Source organism: Ceratotherium simum, chromosome 8, assembly GCF_057802395.1.
Source record: "Ceratotherium simum simum isolate JZ-2026a chromosome 8, ASM5780239v1, whole genome shotgun sequence".
Classification (NCBI taxonomy): domain Eukaryota; kingdom Metazoa; phylum Chordata; class Mammalia; order Perissodactyla; family Rhinocerotidae; genus Ceratotherium; species Ceratotherium simum.
The window spans coordinates 33,022,745-33,044,848 of NC_141907.1; the positions used below are offsets into that span (position 1 = coordinate 33,022,745).

A 22,104-nucleotide genomic window follows, 5' to 3' on the forward strand; every position below is an offset into this window, starting at 1 on the left:
CTATTATTTAGACACAGTATTAGTTCAGTATAAAGTTACAAAAAGGTATGAATTTATCTAAGAACACAGAAAAACATAAAAATCAATGGCCTTGTGTCATATATATTGTACTTAAAGAGACTACATAGAAATAACATTAACTGATTATGGTGTTAATTTTTTTTTAAAAAGAAGAAATCTATGAAAAAAATTGTTGTTCAGGTACCTTTAAAGTATGCCTATGAAATCAAATTGTATCAACGAAGAAGAGACGGTATAAAATAAAGGAGTAATTGGAGACTGTGGTAAACTGAAAAACTCATAACCCATTTAAGAAGGTGCTACTACTACTCAGTTCTAGCTACATTGTTGTCATGTAGAAGTAAGGGCCCAATGTTGCCAAATCATCTGATTTTTTTTTAAAAAAAGAAAATGCATACATCTGAACTTTCAATCAATATCCCATTTTTAAATTTATTCATTCATTCAATGTTAGCAACTAAAAAGAGAAAATTCTTTGTATGAGAATTTAAAATAAAATCTATCAAAGAAAACCTATTTTGGGGCTGGATTCAGCTCCTCAGCTTAGCAACCTCTGCTTTAGATAAATGAACCTATAGAAGAATGGGGTATGAACTACCACTATAGCTTAGCTTCCCTCAGTTTACATTAAGTCCATACATGGAAGTCTAAAAGTCTAGTTTCTAATTCCTTCCCACCATCTATCATGGCAGTCTTCTTTAAGGATTAAAGAGGCTTGACTTTTCATGTTCAGACTCTATAAACAGATTGGGAGAAAGTACTTTAATGCCTTATACCTAGAAATAATTTGGTATGGAAACATCTTTAGGCTGTTGTTAAAATAAACTCTTAATATTAAAAAACAAAACAAATAAAATGTTCTCTATATAACATTTTCCATATAACAAAGTTTCTTAGAAGCCAGCTACAATGTCCTTTATACTATAAATAACAAATGCTTGTAATAAAGACAATATAGACAATTCTTCATTATCTATACATATTTTAAGAGGCTGAAAACCGAAGTTCTAATCCCAATTCTGTTTTAATTGTGTAAATAGGCAAAATATTTCTTCTTAACTTTTTCATCTGAAAAATCAAAACTGTAATGTTGGTCCTAATTATATCATAGTCTGATTTAAGGATCAAATAAGATATTGAATATAAAAAGACTTTTCAAAAAGTCCAGAACATTAAGCAAATGTAAGATGTTATCTTCTGTAGTTCAGCTGGGATAGGGAATCAAATGTCCAAGTTTTTTGTATTTTTTTAGGAGTTATGAATTCCTTGCTTAGTTGGTTATTAAAAGATACATTCTCAAGTCATACAGTAAAATTTTTGTCCTTGATCTACACCATGAAAGGGTCATAGAGTTGTAATCAAGACCCTTTGAGCACTGAGTCTGAAATCTTTTGATGTCCTAAAACATACCTATCTACTAATAAATAACATTTAATAACAACATGCATTATAAGTTTCTAGGATAATACTATTTTTCATATCTATTATTTGTGTCACTGTGTCTATCAGATATTTAACTAGGTAAGCTATAATTTTGCAATGTAACCTTTCCTATCACCCAGATGAGAGATACTGTTTTATTCAAATGATGCAAAAATGTGTACCTTAACTAAATATAAGTTGAACACATATTTTATTCTTTTACAGTTAGAGAAAAACTATTTGTTATATATTTTTCTCAAAGCTTATTGGGCTTAAAAATTATGGTCAGTCTCAGGCCAGCCCCATGGCTTAGTGGTTAAGTGCGCACGCTCCGCTACTGGCGGCCCAGGTTCGGATCCTGGGCGCGCACCGACACACCACTTCTCCGGCCATGCTGAGGCCGAGTCCCACATACAGCAACTAGAAGGATGTGCAACTATGACATACAACTATCTACTGGGGCTTTGGGGGGAAAAAAAAAGGAGGAGGATTGGCAATAGATGTTAGCGCAGAGCTGGTCTTCCTCAGCAAAAAGAGGAGGATTAGCATGGATGTTAGCTCAGGGCTGATCTTCCTCACAAAAATAAATAAATAAATGAAACTGTTAAGAAAGAAAAGAAAAAACTTGTTAAAAAAAAAAATTATGGTCAGTCTTACCTTCAGTTTGAATTCAAGCTGTGGCATGACAGATAATAATAAATGAGGATCTATAGCAAAAAGTTCCTGAATCAGATCAAATACATGTTCTGACAAATCACTTACTGATGATCTTCCCAGCACCAGTACTTGATTGAAAAACTACAGAATTAAAACAAAAATAACATATTCATTTAATTTAAAATTTGAACAGGTTTTTTATAAATATGTGTTAAAAAACAATATACTTAGGCATTACATATACAACTGAAGGAGATGAAACAGAACAGACGTTTCAAATTACTAATATTAGATAGGATAGTCACCAAAACAGAAGAAATAAACCTCTAACTATCAAATTATGAATGTTACAGGGAGAAAGGTAAAAAAGAATTGAGTTAGCTTTCTTTCAAATTAGGATGGCATTTCTAGGAATCTTTCATTAAAACAAAATAATTTTGATAGTTTATGTAATTCACTATAGAGAATTTTATAGAGAAATTTCCTTATAGAAGAGAAAATTTTAAGTCTCAATCTTTTTGATTTTTATTTAAGTCTGATTAATTTTTCCATGAGTTTAGTAATAAAGAGTATTTAAAGGTGGAGGATGAGTTTTTTTTTTCTTTTTAAATACCCAGAGAAAGTCAAATACATTTTGACTCAGAGGACAAAGAGAAGGAAAAAGTGATAATACAAAAGCTAACTGATAATTTAAAAGAATGCTAGGAAGAAACCAAGAGAATACAATATTAAGAGCACACATTAAAAAACACCTCCACTCCCTGCCAACACATATATACACTTAGAAAAAAATTTTAAATTTAAAAACGCTAAAGAGGCAGTTGTGTGCAACTGATACAAGCATATATTTCCAGTAGTATCATCAAATGTTATATTTCTTTTGAAAAGCAACATACGTTATGAGTTAGAAAACATTCATAGTCACTATGAAGACCTTGAAAAGAATAAGAAAAACAGTTTTAGCAAAATTAAAAAACACACACACATGAGTAAGCACAGAACACTAATTCTGGAAGGATATATGAAAACATATTGGTGATGGTTATTTCTGAGAATTGAGAATAGAGTATTCGGGTTTGAAGAGATCCTTTTCACTGTATACTCTTGTACTAGTTGAGAAAACATTTTTTTTTTTTACCACGTTTAAGTATTAATTTAATAATATAAATACTACTAATAATTCATATCATTTAAATTAATATACTTTCACTTAGGTTTTTATATGTGGAAAATAATTCAACAATAGATAAATGCTACATTCACAAAAATAGTTACTGCAGGAAAACATGGAAAAAATCTAAATGCAAGACAACAGGGAAATGGTTAGATAAATTATGGGTATATGTCAATTCAAAGGAATATTTATAGTCATTCATATTATAAATAAAAAGATAATGTCAAAATATGGAAATATATATATAAATGAAGACAATTCAAAATTTTATATAAAGTATGTGAAAAAATAGGTAGGAGTGTGAGCAAATGTGCAATAATGGAATTGTTACATTAAGGTGGTAGTATTATAAATATTTCTTTTTTGTTCTAAATTACTTTATTGATTTTTTTAGTTAAAAAAGAACTTTTATTCAATACAGTAAAAAAAAGTAATTTTTTATTATATAACAACTATTTAAGAGGGAGAAACAAAAGGTTCTAGAAGAATGACCTAGAAACATGAAGAGAAAATACATAGACAGACACAGAGAGCCAAAGATGAAGATGAAGCGAGAAAGTGAAAGAGATCAGCATATCCAGAAGATATAAAGATAAGTACAGAAGCAACAGAAGACGGGGTGGAAGTTGTAGACAAGTTTTCATAAAACAACATCCTTCATCAACTTGTGCCATTTAAAAATAATGTCAAAGGCCAGCCCCATGGCATGGCGGTTACATTTGGTGCGCTCTGCTTCAACAGCCCAGGTTTGCAGGTTTGGATCCCAGGTGTGGACCTACACCACTAATCAGCCATGCTGAGGTGGCGACCCACATACAAAATGCAGGAAGACTGGCACAGATGTTAGCTCAGGGCAAATCTTCCTCACCAAAAAAAAAAAAAATATATATATATATATATATAAAATAATAATAATAATGTCAAAAAAGCTTATAAAGTTATGCTGCATTTGGTCACACCTGGAAGTATCAGTTTTTTAATATATTTTTCTAAATAGATGAAACTGTTTATAGCATAAATAAACCTATATGTGAAAGGTTCTAATAAATTACTACAATAGGTTAAGAATTACACAATTATGGAATAAATACAGGTAGAAATACATACATTAGCAATGCATGCCTCAATAGTCTGGACTGTCCTTTTCAACAGGACTTTTGCGAGGTCAAAGGACTGTTTATTTAAGTTCTGAAACACAATAAAAATATGTAAAGTTGCAATGAATTAATGAATTTTAGACAGCACCATTACAACACTGTAGTGTTCAAATCTACAAAGTATGAAGCGAAAAATATGAAGCGAAAAATATAAGTGAATACCCATCACGGTTTTACCCAATACCCTCTAGTCAAGTGGTCTTAAAGCAGAAGTTGCAAATAGCACAACTATGAATTAAAACTAAAATACATTAGATAGTCAGCCAAAAGCCCAACACTATATTAGGTTTAGTTTTACTAAAGTCAATATGGACCTGAGGTTTTTTGGTTTTGTTTGTTAACCAGTTACACCCATGTATCCTAAACAAATATACACACACAGCCCTCTCTAACCCATCTCTCTCAGTATTTCATTGTGTAATCAAAAGTGTGCTCTGAGGAGTAGACCTGGAAAGTGTTCCAAGTAAAATTCTCAATCAATTATATTTTTGAAATGCCAATCTTACTCCTCAAGATTCCCAATGCACTGTAACAAATTAAAGGGTCTGACAAAGACTGTAGAAAAAATACATCTTTAATTTTTTAAAACTTTATTGAAAATGGAATTCTTGTTTTGAAGAGTACCTATGAACAATGCAATACTCTGAAGTTTTGGACCAAACAGATTCATTCACCACCATCTTGCACCTCTCCCAATAAGAGGCCAGGAAACCCTATACTCTAGGTCAGTAGTCAGCAAACCTATGCAAAGAGCTAGATGGTAAATAATGTAGGTTTTGTCAGCCACATGGTCACTGCTGCAAATACACAACTCTGCTGTTGCAGTGTGACAAAATGAAAACTAATGAGCATCGCTGTGTTCAAATAAAACTTTATTTACATAAATAGGCAGTGGGCCAGATTTGGTCCACAAGCCGTAGCTTTCTGACCCTTACTCCAGGCTTTTATTCCACTGGCAAAAGGATAAGATTAGCTCAAAATTAAGGCAACTCTTCTATTTCCTAAAAGGGCATATTTACCACTCATAAAAATACTTTAACAAGAACATAAACACCAAATACACTACCTATTCCTCTCAAAGTTTTTCCTCTCTTATTTTGCCTGACATATAGTCCCTTTGCCATACTCTCAAAATTTTAACTAATTACAGATATTCATTTGAATTAGTAAAATGCAAATAACGTTTAGAGAGTCAGCGAGTCAGGAGAAGAATTTATAATTAATTACATCTTATTGTGAATAAGTACATTGTTCATCTAACATCTGATAATAGGTCACTGAATCATCAGAGGAAAAAAAGCAGGAGGGTAAATATCAACAGGGGGGTAGGCCAGAGTACAGTCCAGTGGAGGAGTGGTGAGCTAAGTCTTTCAGTTCCTTAGCAGGACCTAGCAGAGAGAAACAGAAACAGGAAACAGGGAGAAAGACACAGCTCTGAATCATCCTTTTCCCTTTAAAATTAACCATATAGTTCCCACTTCTGCCCAAATCTTTTTCTGAAAGTACCTAAGAAAAATGTAGGATATGGGTTCTGAGGAGAAATACAAATTCCTTTGCTCTGCATCTATGTTACAAAGGAGGAAATACATTTTCTTTTCCCAAAAAAAAGAAAAAAAAACTAACCAAGACAGTACTCCAACACCCTATAATTCCCAGATTAGATATGAGTGGTGAATTCAAAACATTTTTAGTTTTCCAGAAAATAAGCAACACTTAACTAAATGAAAATCTTCCACAATATAGTATGCTAATCAATATATCTTCTAAAAACAATAATAGCTGCAAGACTGATGTGTGTAACTCTATTTTATTTGGGGCTGGAGAATGACAGTGGGAGTAATTGCAGGGGATCGCAAATGGTGAAAAACAATTATTTTTCACGTGTAGTACTACTTTTACATATTAACCTTTAATATCTTCATACTATACAGACCTTATGTGCAGGAATGAGGTTAATAAGAATGGAGTCCAATAATTCTTGAGTAACTCCATCACCTTCCATGATGATAGAACTCATCAAGTCTAGCATATGCATTTGTACCTTCTTATTGTGGCTATTGCTAAAAAAACAAACAAAGCAAAAAACAAAGAAGAAAAGAAAAAAAATTCAGGCTTACAAAAAGAAAATGAAACGTCCCAATTTAAAACACTATCTCAGATGTAAAAGGATTTTCGCTTGAGGGAACCATGCCAATAACAGCAAAGAAATTTGGCTGCTCTGTTATTTTCTTCCTCTGTCGACTATTACAACAGCTGTAAGGTATTGTAAAGTATTTTACAAAAACAAAGACCTTTAAAATGAATTAAGTCCCTACAGGATTACTTTAAAATAAATTAAGTCCTTCACAATTAAGATTCAGAGAGTGAGTTAAATTTAACCAAACAAAAATGTCAACTTCAAAGAAAGAACAATCTTGCTTATATATCCCCAGATTTTAAAAGGTGATAAAATTTTGAGCAAGGAAACAAAAAAAATGTACAAGATAATGAAGGTAGATAGTTGTTCATCCTTTTAGATCTTAATACATTCCTCAAGATAAGATTAAACTATAAATACACAAAAAAGCCTAAGCCCATAAAAGTAATTTTTTCTATATATCTTTGCCACTAGAGGTTTTAGTTCACCAATCCTGAAAATCAAGTCTGATACAAAATGGTTACCAGAATTATAGAAGGTTCTGAAAATGTCACCCTCGTACTCTCAAAAAATTTCAAACAAACAAATAAAAAATCAACAAGGTATAAAGCCAAGAATCAGTTTCAGTCCTGCTTCCTTAGCCAGTGAAGAGTCAACTGTAGTCCTCCTCAATAAATATGTCTACTGCTGATACAAATTTATCTAAAAAGACTGGGGCTACAAAACTGTTATAACTAGTAGAACATCTAGGCTTCTCTCCTCCTGACTGCATCTTAACTAAAGACTTGATCTATCCCATTTTCACATTTATCAGAATATATATGCAAAGAAAAACCAAGAGAAATGATATAATTTAATTATACTACTATAGATACAGGGAAGTTTAAATCAAGACTAAACTGAAGTTTAATATCATTCATGTTATCTTTCACCTCTAATTTTTAAAAAATTAACTTGAAATAATGTATAATAAACCTGTGGGGCACTGAGTGGTAAAAAGGAAAGATGAAAATTTTAAACATTGGTGGAAAAATTGTCACATCATTAGATACACAGTTTTCTACTACTTTTAGAAAGACCCCTCTTTTGCATGCCCTCTCTCACGTATCGTGTTTACTTTACTAAAGGCCAAGATTGCGCAGGATCAATTATATAGTGGTGTGTGTGTGTGTGTGTGTGTGTATGCTGAGGAGAGTACAAGTAGGGGGTGAAGAATAGAGAGATTAAGCTTGATGCAAAAAAAACTGAAGAGAGTATTTAGCTCTCAGATCCATATATACTTGGGGATAGGAAAGAAATGAAGAGGAGAGAGATAAAAATAGACGCAAAAATTATTTCCACATGTTCCATCCAAGATGCAATAACAGGATTTACCCTCCTACCTGAAACAATTAAAAAACTGGACACAATATATGAAACAACCGTTTTCAGACACTGGATATCACACACATGTTGCTGAGAGAGGGAAACAAACGAGGTGAACAATCCTACAATTTTCCCAGCTTACTGCTTGGTAAGTTTCCAGGCTACAGTGTGGGGAGGTAACACCCTGGCAGAGCCTAACAGCTTTCCTAAGTTTGGGGAGGCTCGAGTTTGCAGGGCAGAATACCAGAGGGGAGAGAGCTACTCAGAGAGCAAGCTCACAAAGGGTACCCCCTCAATCTTCAAGTGTTTAGTGAACAGCACGCACATGTAAGGAAATTTCGTGAGTTTGGGGAAGGCATCACCTGAAAAGAGAAGAGGGAACAATCCCTGGAACTCACACAGGTCTTACAATAGTGCACGTTCCCACTACAGTGGAAAACCTCATAAGTCACAGGGCATCTAGTAAGAGTAATTAGAAAGGTAAACTCACAGGTCTAAGAAGCTCAATGAGCCCCAAGCACGGGAAACAGGAAGAAAACTACACCATGTTACATCATAATCAAATTGCTTAAAACTAGTAATAAAGAGAAAATCTTAAAAGTGGGTAGAAAAAAAGATACATTATGTACAGAGGAACAAAGATTAAAAAGGACAAAAACTTCTCATTAGAAACAATGAGACAAAGAGGAAGCAAACCAGAAAAAGATGGAGCAACATGTTTAAAAGTACTGAAAGAGAAAAGAAGAAAAAAAATCTATCAACCTAGTACTCTTAACATGAAAATAACTTTCAAAAATGAAGGTGGAATAAAGACTTTTTCAGACACACAAAAACTGAAAGAATTCTATCAGCAGCAGACCTGAACTATAGAAAATGTTAAAGGAAGTCTTTCAGACTGAAGAAAAATAACACTAGATGGAAATCTGTATCCATGCAAAGGAATGAAGAACACCAGCTACCTGGTAAATGTGTCAGTAAATACAAATCAATAAGCTCCTCTTTCAAAAGTCAAGTCTTTTATTTACTCATATCTTATTGTGAATTATTTTAATTAGATAATTATGTCAACAATAAATTTAGTTTATTGTTCAGGAAATAAAAATATTAATAAGATCAAAAAAAGTGTGAGTGTGTATAAGTAATTGCGAGAGGAACGAAGTATAATTAGAGAGTGGGAAGCAGACTTAGGTGGATAAAGTCATAAAAGGGGCAGAATGATGACAATTTCAGGAGTTTGTTTTTTTTATTTTGTTGGTGATTTTAATTTCTAAAGAAAAAGCTGCAAAAATGTGGTAGAATGCAAACAATGGCCACAAATTGTTCTCATCTCTGTATGCACATGCATTTAAAGTGCTGCTCCTTCATCAAGACATGGAGTCTAACCAACCTTTCAATCTGGGCTTGCCTATGTGCTTTGCTTGGCCAATGAAACGTAAGTAAACACAAAGCGAGCAGAGGTTAAAAAAGTGCTTGTGCAGTGGGGCTTAACCTTACTTGCTACTTGTAAAATCCAGTCATAATATGAAGAGGCCTGGGCTAGCCTACTGGATGAGGAGAGAAAGACATGCAACCCAGTTGTTCTATTACCTCAGCCAACTGTCAGACGGCCTGCCAAGTGACTGCAAATACAGGAGTGAATTCAGCCCAGATAAAAAGAACTGCCAAGGAGAATCACGAGCTAAATAAAATGGTGGTTGTTTTAAGCTACCAAATTTGAGTCATTTTGTTATGTAGCAAAAGCTAACTAATACAAAAGGTAAAGTTTATATATTTTATCATTTATTTAAGGGCCTTCAGTTAGTCAGTTGTCACAGGAAGCTTTTTCTCATGCAGTCTCTATACGCTTCTATCTCTAGACCAGGTCAGTCCAGTCCTTTCCTGTTTATTCCAGGTTAAATTCTATTCCTACCTTTTCATTCAAGGAAAAGGAAAACATGTTATAGTATTCATAAAATATCTACAGAAAACTCTAGAAATGTGCTCTCCAATACGGAAGCTATTATTTAATGGCCACTTGGCTACTGAACACTTGAAGTATATGGATAGAGCCACATGTTGAAATAACAATGCTTTTGGATATAGTGGGATAAATAAAGTATATTATTTAAATAAATTTCATTAGTTTCTTTTTATCTTAATGTAGCTACTAGGAAATTTAAAATTTATGTGAGATATATTATGTTTGTATATAATGTAATGCTGTAGAACACATCTCATAACAATGCTTGTTTTACCATACGACAAAACAAAACAAAACAATGGACTTAAATCAGAGTTTCGGCTCTCCTGTTCAGCCATTTGTCCTTGGGCAAGCCACCACACTCCTTCTCTGTGAATTAGTTTCCCTATTTCTAAAAGGAAAGAGCAATGTTTAAGATATTTTTCTAGCTCTAAAATGAGAAAATATCAAAGTCAGCGTGCCTAACCATTGGACTATTATGTCTCCCAGCACTTACTAATGGTACTTACAATATTTATAACTTGCACCTCATAATTTATACTTCTTATATAAAGTCTCACACCATTTGCGTTTACAAGAGTCAACCAATATAACTGATACCATAATTTCAAATGGTAATGTAAGGGCAAAGGCAGCTTTCAGTCAACAGAATTATTTATTTATTTTCCTCTTCATGTTAATTCTTCTAAGGAAAACATTTCCTTGTAACTCTAAAAGATTTCAGTGTACATGCACAGTACACAATACTTCAATACACACAGCAAGAAAAACAGACAAACAGAAATGCTTAAAAAATAACTTACTTGATCACTGAGAAGAGAGTCCTAAAAAGCTGAATAAAAATTTCATTGCAATCTTCCAATTCAAAGCAGATGTTATATGATTTAACCCAAGCTAAATTCTTAAATAAATAAATAAAAATAATTATTTACACATACACAGTTACACAAGAGCAAACTCAATCAAATTTAATTTTTAGAATTAGAAATCTATATGAAAGCTTATAAAGGCCCAACATACAAAATCGCAATTTTTAAAATAGTCCTGTACTCTGATCTTTAAAAAGACATATATCTGTTGGCATTAACCTTCTCTAACTGAAAAATATTAAATTGTTAGAGGTTGGTAGACATATATACATATAAAATATACGGAGTAGTGAAAATTAATTCAACTTAATTCCATTTTGGATTAGAAAAGAATAAAAACAGAAAGAGGAAAACAAAAGTTTCAAATAATATAACAGTTGTCCCACTGGAATATACTTTATCTTTTCAGGATATGAGGAGCAAAAAAGGGTTATAAAAGACATTTTATTAAATGGGCTTTGTATAAAACAAAAAAAGATTCATTTTACATTATAAAGTTACTATAAACAATTTTCTACTACGTAAAATAGTGTGATGTTTATTAAATAAATTTTTTTACCTCTAATAAATAAAAGTATCTATTAAACTGTGGACTCTTTGTATCCTCCAAACCTTTTAATTGTCTGGTAATAAACAAAAATATGTCCTGTTAAAAGAAATGATAAAATATATTAATTTAGACACAAATACTTATCATCCTTTCCAAATACACTAATAGTCCGTATACATATATATATTCCCCCATTACAAACTACAATAAAAGAAAATTCTTCTTTAGCCAAATGACTTGGGACTGGCATAGTTCATTATTCAAAAACTGGAAAAGAGAAAATCATATAAAACTACATCCTTTACAAGCAAAAATAAACATCACTGCCACGAATCTTTAGGCTTTCTCATTCTAACAGAACCATAGGTTCTATATCTTGTTACCCTTTCTTCTACTATAGAACTTCCACTTTACTATCTCCATCTTGCATCATGGCAAACAATTAGCTTCATTTTAAGGACCTGAACTTTCCTACATGTAAATAGTAATTTTCAGTACCTAGTTTTGAATTTGATGTGTGACTGCCAAGTTGTGTGGAACAAAAGCAATAATAGACTGGTCCATGGGTTGTACTTTTCACAAAAGTGCTTCATTTCTTAATAAGCTTTCTTTAGCAATTTTAACCCAAAATAGTATCAGTACGGGACAAACTGATTTTAGGACTGTTTAAAAGAAAGCAGTTCAAAGGATTAAAATTTGCCAAGAATAAAATTATCCAACATATGAAATCAGCTTAAAAGATCAATTCAAAAGAGGAATTCCTCAAGCATTTCAAACAAAAGCAGAGCCACCAGGATGAGCATACAGGTTTTTTTTTTTTTTTAATAATTTTATTTATTTATTTTTCCCCCCAAAGCCCCAGTAGATAGTTGTATGTCATAGCTGCACATCCTTCTAGTTGCTGTACGTGGGACGCGGCCTCAGCATGGCCAGAGAAGCGGTGTGTCGGTGCGCGCCTGGGATCCAAACCCGGGCCGCCAGTAGCAGAGTGCGCGAGCACTTAACCGCTAAGCCACGGGCCGGCCCGAGCATATAGTTTTGAGTGTAGAATAACTTGCAATGGAAAATAGTCATCTGAATGTGTAAATTCTGCTACACTATCATGTTAAAAAGTGTCATTAATCCACTATTTATCCCTTCAATTCAGCCAACTGGGCATTGTGTTATCCTGAAGGTTAGATATGAGCAGACAAGGACTAGTTTTGATCTGCACCTTTCAACGTCTCGTAAAAATACCAATCATTTTTGTGGATACTCAACGAATATTAGCTGAATGACTGGTTTGCTTTACAATCTCATATAATCTTTGTATGATGATAAGATGAATAACATGAAAGCTATGTTCATAAGGGTAAGCTAAACTATAAAAGTAAACCAATTTTGTAAAAATTGTATTTACCTTAAGTTTATCATGGGAAGTATACGGAGCTTCTGGGGCATAGATTCGAAAGATGTCAGCCAAACAACATGCTACAAGGAGACGCACATCTTTATTGGGATTCCTGAGGAAAAATTCAGATGCAAGATGCAAGGCTAGTGGGAGATACTGTTGTTTTTCATCTTCTGAGTCCTGATCCATATCCATAAAAGTTTTTACTACCATCTGTAAAAATGTACAAAAGAAAAATATGATCAACTCCTGATATTTAGGAATCGGTGGAAGATATATTTTTTAAAAAAATCATCTTCACTACAACACAAACTAGCAATTAGTTACTATCAGAGGATTCACAATCAATTTTTGTTAAATCTTCATTTAAGCATTTGGGTAAAGATCACAAGCATGAAAAAGTATCAACTTTTGGATTACTCATGAACACATTATCTGCATTTGCACCAGATTTATGAAGAATTTAAGACTCTCATTATTAATTTTATATCTAGCCCAGGTAAAAAGTTCTTGGCTTCATACGCACAACCAAATTCATTTGATATTTTGCAACATTATCGATTTTGTTTCTTTTATAATTTATTATCAAAGTTGCTTTGATTTAGGCTCCTTAAAACTGCTATTTCATTTCATACTTTAATAGGTTTTGCAATTCACAATAGAAAGCCATGTTTAAATATTTTTATGTAGTGGTACTTCTGATTAAAGCTTTAATTATAAAATAACCTCTGTTGTTATTTATGGTTACCAAATTAACAAATGTACATTTTAGAATCATATTAAAATGCAAAAAAGTATAATTCAAAAATCCATAACTTCTCAACCCCAGAAAATAACTACTATTTACATTTTTGTGTATTTTATGCTGGTGTGTTTTCTCTGTAAAGATGCAAATAACTATACTATAATTCTTTACTCATTTATCAAATCACGATCATGTCCTCATGCCTTCAAAATTCTTCTTTAAATAAATCATACTTTACCTAGCCAGTCTCCATTGTCAAATTTGAAGTTATACGTGTATTTCTATTTTGCCAAGACTTTTTATCATGAATAAGTGTTGAATTTTATCAAATATTTTTTTTGCACCTACTGAGGTGATCATATTTTCCTCCTAATTCTGTTAATAGAGTAAATCCCACTGACTGGTTTTCTAGTTTTAATTTAAATTTGCATTCCTAAAATCGAATTCTAGTCCAAGTTTCCATTCCTACAATAAGGCCAACTGGGTCATAATACTTTTGTGTATTGCTAGATTTGGTTAGGTAACATATCACTTCATTTTTTGCATTTATATTCATGAAAGAAATTCTTTTTTTTTTTTTTTTTGTGAGGAAGATTAGCCCTGGGCTAACATCCATGCCCATCTTCCTCTACTTTATATGTGGGATGCCTGCCACAGCATGGCTTGATAAGCAGTGCGTACATCTGCGCCCAGGATCCAAACCCGCGAACCCTGGGCCCCCGAAGCAGAGCGTTGAGAACTTAACCACTACATCACCAGGCTGGCCCCCAAGAAATTCTTCTATTCTATAATTCTTCTATTCTATAATTCTTTTCTTAAAACGATTTTGTTGATTTTAGCATTGAGGTTACAACTTTGTTGATTTTAGTACTGAGATTATACTGGCTTGAAACAAATTGAGAAATGATCCCTTTTTTTCCATTTTATGGAAAGTTTATAGTAAGATCATTTTATTTTTCTTCCTTAAATATTTAGTGAAGTTCAACTGATCAAAGAAGGAATCATACTGAAACTCAGAAAATATTCTGAACTGAATGACAATGAAAATATAAATTGTCAATACTTATGGAATGCAGTTAAAGCTGTACTTAAGGGAAACTTATAGCCTTAAATGTATATACTACAAAAGAAGAAGGAATGAAAAATCAGTAATCTAACATTTCCAATTCAAGAAGTTAGAAAAACAGCAAAGTAAATAAAAAGAAGATAGAGTCAGAGGGGTAAAAAAAAAAAAAAATCAAGAATAGACATCAACGAATTGGAAAACAAACATACAAAAGAGAAAAATCAACAATGTCAACACGTTGACTGTTGAAAAGACTAATAAAAATGACATGCCTCTAGCAAAAATAAATCAAGAAAAGAGAGGAAAGTCACAAGTTACCAATACCAGGAATGAAAAAGAGGACATATTGTTACTCATCCCAATAATAATAATACAGGGGAAGGGAACCTGTCACATGAAATAAGAGTATCTGAATAATCCTGTTTGTATGAAAAAAAACTGAATCTGAAATTAAAAACCTTCCCACAAAGAAATCTACAATGCCAGATGGTTTCATTGGTGAAGTCCCAAACAAGACAACTGTCTACAGATATGTATAGTACTAGCTACTCTGCTTAAAATATCAAGCCCCTCCCTGCCATTCTGTTGTTACAACTTTGTGGTAACCATATTGTGGTTTGGTTATTCAGTCACACTAGTCAGTGAGAGTTTACTTTTAAAGTACGAACATCCCTATGAGAGTTAATACCTATTAAGTCTTATATTTTGTTTATCTATTAACATTTCAGAAGAGATTGTTAACTAGTTGGAATTAACAATGACACAGAAGATAAACACCTGAAATTTAGGAATTATTAGAGAAGTAAAGAGCACCAAAATGAGAGTTGTGGAGAGATCAAAGATAATCATAACATTCACTTTGGCAGGACTGGTCAGGCCACCTGAAATCATCTTACAAAAAGATCCCTTTTACACAGACATAATTTGTCTAACCTCAATCAATAAAATAATCAAAGCTCATATTTACAGATGAGTAAACTAAGGATCAGTTTAAATCCTCACGCAAGTTGACAAAAGTCAAAAGGAGAGAGCATGCAAATCACCGAGACATTTTGGCTTTTATCTTGAAGGCAAGAAAGAGCCACTGAAATGTTTTGAGCAATAGCATAATATGGTCAGATTAGCATTTCATGAAAATATCTCTTTAGTTAAGAGGTAGCCAGTAAAGGAATATCTCACTCACGAGGTTGATGGATCCATCAAATCTAACTCAGCCAGACTTTCAAGTCATTAGAGACATCTTACCAAGTATTCTGAAGCAGTCAGAGCAAGTTCAGTGGGCAGTGAGAGATGCCTTAAAACAACAATAAACATTTATTTATCACACAGTTTCTGCAGATGAGGAGTTGAGGACTGGCTTAGCTAGGTGGTTTTAGCTTGGAATCTTTCATGAGATTGTAGTCAGCCACAGCTACGGGTATCTGAAGGCTTGATTGGGCCTGCAGGACATGCTTCCAAGGTAACTCATTCACATAGTTGGTAAGTTGGCACTGGCTGTTGGTAAAAGGCCTCAGTTCCTCTCTATGTGTCCTCTCTAGACAGCTGCTTGAGTGCCCTCATGGAACGGCAGCTGAGCAATCCAAGAGAGCAAGTCGTAAGTGGTAATCTTTTATGACCTAACCTCAAAAAGCTGTCACTTCCACAATAGCCTATTAGTTACTCAAGTCAGATCTATTCGGTTGGAATATAAGGAAATGAGGATCATTCAGGGCAATCTTGGAGGCTTAACTACCATATTATACCTTCTAGTATTTACATTTTATCTACTCCTCTCTCACAATGACACTGGGTTTGGCCATGTGACTTATTTTGACCAATGGGACATTAGCAAACATGATGCAAGGAGAGGCCTGATAACCACTTGCACATAGAGGCTGGAATGCTCCCTACTGAAACCTAGCCACTACACTGTTAGGAAGACCAGACTATCCCAGAAGGAGAGGCCATGCATAGAACCCTGGAAGGTGAGACACCATCTAGAGAGGTAGACTATGTAGAGGAGAACTGAGAGCCCTAGCTGAGCTCCCAGCTGAATTTAGCTGCAAGAGTAATCTCAGCTGATACCATATGGGACAGCCAAATCATTGATTGTGAGAAATAGTAATCTTAACCTACTAGTTTTTGTTTTACTAGACAACAACAATTAACTGAAACTGTATCCATTCCGCAGTTTTTTTATATGCCTTTCTGTACTACAGAGGCAGGAAAGCTAAAAACTACATTTCCCAGGTTCCCTTGCAATAGGGTTGCAGTTGTAATTTTGGTTTAGCCAATCAGAAGCACTTACTCAAGATTTAGAAGGTGCAAGTGTAGAAGTTGTGTTGCTGTTGCTTCTGCTGTTTTTGCTTGGCAAGTAGGAAGTGAAGGCATTTTGTGTGCGTGTAGTAGCAGCAGCATCATTAGCTTCGTGAAGACAGACAGGGAGGATGCATCCATTTTGTGACAGTACTGATCTATTAGATATGTGAGGCTCTGGAGCAAATCACTATGGTAATGGTTTACTCCTGACAATATCTCCAAGAGGAAGGTGCTATTATCATCTAAGTTTATGGATAAGGAAAATTGTGCACTTGTAGGTAATTTGTCCTAGGTCACAGAACAGGATCAATACCAGCATGGAAGGAAGGGAGGGAAGAAAATATAAAGTACATCACACATAGTAAGGGTATTATTGAGCTGAAATTTGGGTTCAGATAAATATCACACACATGTGATACCACATATGTGTCTGAACTGGGTAGCACAATATAAAGTGTATTTCTTAATGTGGGTTGTGGTAAAATAAAAAAAAAAAATTTGAAAGCAATGGTACTATATTAGTTCCTTACCAATATCTTATATCCTTTTTGGAATGAGGTATGATTTCGCTTATATGAGGTATCCAGAGTAGTCAAATTCATAGAGACAGGAAGTAGAACAGTGGCTACCATTGACTTGGGGGAGGAGGGAATGGGGAGTTAGTATTTAATGGGTACAGAGTTTCAGTAGGGTATGATGACAAAGTTCTGGAGATGGATGGTGCTGATGGTTGCACAACAATGTGAATATACTTAATGTCATTGAACTAACTGAACACTTAAAAATGATTAAAATGATAAATTTTATGTTACGTATATTTTACCACATTTTTAAAAATCAGTACAAACGACTTCTAAAACTGGGGAAACATTTTTCTCCACTGCATGTTAATTAAGGTTACAACCAAGTGGAACAAACATGAATATATAAAAAATGTATTAAAAGAAATAAAGTTCTGGATGAAGTAATAATAGTGTAATAAAAAAATAACACAAAAAATTTGGTCTTTAGGAATTTGCTAGGTAAGTTTTCAAAACTTTTAGAAAGAAATGCATCACATATATTGCCATAAAATATAGACAAGCATGGCATGAATGACCTAACTTGGAAAACACAAAGACAAGGATGACTGTAAATCACTATCTCTTATGAGCCTAAATACAAACATTAGAAATGGCATCTTAAAAAACCGAATAGGGTGTTTTTGTTATAAATGGCTTTGTGAGCGTGGGAGGGAAGAAGGAGGAATAAAAGTTGAAAAAGTTAACATCTGGAAAGTATGGGATCTGTTTGTACTAATCTTGCAACTTTTCTGGGTCTGAAATTATATCAAAGTAGAATTTAAAAAAAAATTTACCACATGATACAGGACAAACATACATATATTAATAATTGAATAATAAGTTTCACCAAATAAGACTGGTCTTAAAGAAAGTTTCTGATTTTAATAAACATATTTATCACTGCATCATTAGCTTGATATAGAGATGGTAATGATATGGAAATAAAATCACATTTAAGTATTCTAATTCTACTTTAAAACTTAAAAAAAAAAATATCAGAATTGTATGTTTCTTTCAGGAAAAGAAATGTTGGCTGTTTTGTTAACAACTGTATCCTCAATGATTAAAACAGTGACTGGCACAAAGTGGGCAGGCATGCAAACTTTTTTTTTTTTAAGAACATTAAAATACACGAAATGAATTTTTGACATCTAGTCTAATAATATATATTTTTAAAAACATGACCCATTATATGTCCCTACCATTCTGGCATATAACTTACTCAGTTCTAGATAATCAATTAGCATATAACTTTTGTTGGCTAGAAATTTATTTACAATTTTTAAGTAACTCTATTCCTACACACGTGTCTTTAGCAGGAGTCACAAGTCAAGAGAAAGGACACGGAAATAAGGATTGGGAGAAATGGAAAGCACATGCCCCATCCAGAGACAGAGCTGGCTTCAGCTAATGACTGCCAGGTGAGAATGCAGGTCTAATATTGCAAAATCATCCAGTTGTTCAAAACACAACAAAATTTTAAGTGAAATCATTTGATTTGAGAATTTCAGGAACTCCAAAAAGTTCATACCATTGTAAGGGACAAGCAAAACAGGTCTATAGGCTCCACGTGGTCCTCAAATCAACATTTTGCAAATTGTTAGAAATATTTTAAAGGAAAAATGCCAACATAGCTATCTTTTCAGGTAAATGAATTATTCTGAAAAGCTATTTTTCCACTTCTTTTGTACATAAATAGAAATACAAGTTTTCTTTAATTAGGTAAAAAAAAATTATGAAGAAAATATCCAAATAAACTGAACATCATTAAGATCTAGAGAACCTTCAAAATGTTACTGAAGATTTTATAGCACACACTCCTCAACCATACCATAGAAAATATCATTAAATTAAAAATTTCCACTACCAATAAGTCATGGTAAAGACAGATCACTTTAGAACCTACACAAAAAATTATTCCCAATGGAATAAAAGCCAAAATTTGGAAGCGAAATCTAAGAAACTTTCAAAAAATAAAGGAAAATATCTTTATCACCTTGAGTAGGAAGGATTTCTTAAATCAAGACATAAAAGCACTATTTATAATGGCTGATTCTTGTTCTAAAATTAAAATTAATGTGTATTCGTCAAAAGACATCACTAAAAAGTTCTTAAAAGACATGCCACCGAATGAAAGTAGATATCTGCAACAAGCATAACCAACAAAGAACCAGTCTAGTATACATAAAGAACTCCTAGAATTCAATAAGGAAAAGAAAACCCAATTGTAAAATGGATAAATGACTTGCTAGACTAAGCACTTCTTGATAGAAACCCAAACAGTCAATATAATAAGGGAATAAATCCCAGTGGTGGCCAAGGAAAAGCAAAGTAAAACGATGGTAAGAGAACTGACATTTTAATAATATTGAGTTCTGTGATCCGTGAATATAGTATATCTCTCCATTAATTTAGGTTTTAAAAATTTCTCTTCCAGCACTCTCTTGTAGTTTTCAGTGCACTGGTCTTGCTTATTTTGTTACTCCAAGCTATTTTATCTTTTTGGATGCTACTGTAAATTTAAAAAAACTTTTATTTTCCAACTGTGGTTCCTCGTATATAGATGCACAGTCAATTTTTGTACATTGAGCTTGTGTCCTGTCACATTGCTACACAGCTTTATCGGTTCTGGTAACTTGTTTCTGCATTTCTTAGGATTTTCTACAAACATAATAATATCATTTGCAAATAAGGACAGTTTTATTTTATTTTTTTTAATATGTACGTGTTTTATTTCTTTTCCTTATTGCTCTAGCAAAACCACCAGAATATTGAACAAAAGTGGTGACAGAAGACATTTTTGCCTCTTTCCAGATCGTAGACAGCATTCTGTCTTTCACCATTAAGTATTATGTTGACTGGAGTTTTCTGTAGATGCTTTTTCATCAAGCTGAGAAAGTTATCTTCTATTCCTGATATGCTGTTAGTTTTTATGATGAATGTGTTGAATTTTTTTCAGATACTTTTTCTATATCTGTTGAGATGATAACATGGTTTTTCCATTTTATACTAGCGCTAATATGTTAAACTACATTTATTAATTTTCAAATATTAAACGAAATTCGCACTCCTGGAATAATCTTGACATGGTGGTCATTGGGTCATTGTGTTGTGTATGTGGTTTCTTTTTTTTCCTTCTATTTTTGGTTTGTTTTTGTTTGGCTGCCTGGATCTGCTCTGCTAATATTCTGTTGTTCATTAACACTCGTGGTCTGTAGTTTTCTTTTCTTGTAACGTGGGTTTTGCTTTGGTATCAAGGTAATATTGGCCTTATAAAGTGAGGTGGAAGTGTTCACTCTTCTATTTTCTGAACTTTGCAGAATTGATATGATTTTTTCCTTAAATGTTTAATATAATTCACCAATGAAGTCATCTGGGCCTTTGTGGGAAAGTTTTTAGTTGCAAGTTCAGTTTCTAAAATCAGTATAAGGCTATCAGTTTCCTATTTCATCTTAAGTCAGTTTTGGTAATTTGCATTTTTCTAGAAATATATTCATTTCATTTAGCATACTGAATTTACTGGGATAAAGTTGCTCATAATATGCCTTTATTATCCTTTTAATGTCTGGAAAATCTATACTGATGTTCTCCTCTTTTGTCACTGACATTGCCAATTTTTGTCTTCTTTCCTTTTTCTTGACTGTTCTAATGTAGCCGTCTCAAGGAGGGAGGAGTGAATGTCTGGAGACATTTTTGTTTGTCATAACTGAGAGAAGGTGTTCTACTGGCATCTCATGGGTAGAGGCCAGGGATCCCATTAAATATCCTACAATGGACAGGATAGCTCCCCACAACAATCATCAGGCTGAATGAGTCAAGAGCCAAGGTTGAGAAACATGATCTAATAAGGGGTTTGCCAATTTTTTTGATCTTTTCGAAGAATCAACTTGGGGCATTATTGGTTTTCTCTATTGTTTGTCCATTTTCTATTTGACTGATTTCCATTCTATCTTTAGTATGTCCTTCCTTCTACTTTCTTTAGGTTTAATCTGCTGTTTTTTCTAGGTTCTGAGGGTAGAAGCTTACCATTGATTCTAGATGGTTCTCTTCTAATCTAACCATTTAAAAGCTTATCAAAATAAATTTCTCAATAAGCACTGCTTTAGCTATATCGTAACAAATTTTGATATCATTTTCATTAAGTTCAAAATATTTTAATATTCCTTGTGATTTCTTTATTCACATGTTACTTAGAAGTATACTGTTTAATTTCCAAATATTTGAGTATTTTCTGGACATTTTTTTCTTATTGATTTCTCATTTAACTCCCTGTGATCATATTATCCTTGTGTATAATATAGATCATATTAAATGTATTGAGATTTGTTTAATGGCCCACCACATGGTCTATCTTGAATGATTCAGGAAAAGAACGTGTATTTCTGCTGTTATTGAATGGAATGTTCTATAAATATCAATTAGGTCAAGTTCATTGGTACATTACTACTTCTATGACCCTACTGATTTCTTTCTACTTGTTCAATCCATTATTGAAAGAAGAGTGTTAAAATATCCATGTATAATTGTGGATTTATTTCTCCTTTTTAGTTCCATCAGTTCATACTTCATGTATGTGGAAGGTGTTATTAGGTATATACATATTTAGGATTATTGTGTTTTCTTAGTGTAGTGATCCCTTTACCATTATGAAATATCCTTCCTTATCCATGGCACTACTCCTTGTTCTAAAGTCTACTTTGTTTGAAATACGGCCCTTGTAACTTTCTTAT

General features: G+C 33.1%; 1 protein-coding gene across 5 annotated transcripts in view; it reads right to left on the bottom strand.

The window, feature by feature from the left end:
• The window catches only part of PDS5A (PDS5 cohesin associated factor A), a 161,844-nt gene that overhangs the window by 85,719 nt on the left and 54,021 nt on the right, over positions 1–22,104 (bottom strand). For all 5 annotated transcript variants that reach the window (XM_087434212.1, XM_087434211.1, XM_014786828.2 and 2 more), the window contains exons 3-8: positions 12,712–12,915; positions 11,322–11,408; positions 10,697–10,794; positions 6,365–6,491; positions 4,382–4,462; positions 2,101–2,241 (exon numbers count right to left, since the gene is read on the bottom strand). In XM_087434212.1, the coding sequence (XP_087290338.1) occupies positions 2,101–2,241; positions 4,382–4,462; positions 6,365–6,491; positions 10,697–10,794; positions 11,322–11,408; positions 12,712–12,915 (738 nt within the window). The remainder of the gene's footprint in view (positions 1–2,100; positions 2,242–4,381; positions 4,463–6,364; positions 6,492–10,696; positions 10,795–11,321; positions 11,409–12,711; positions 12,916–22,104) is intronic.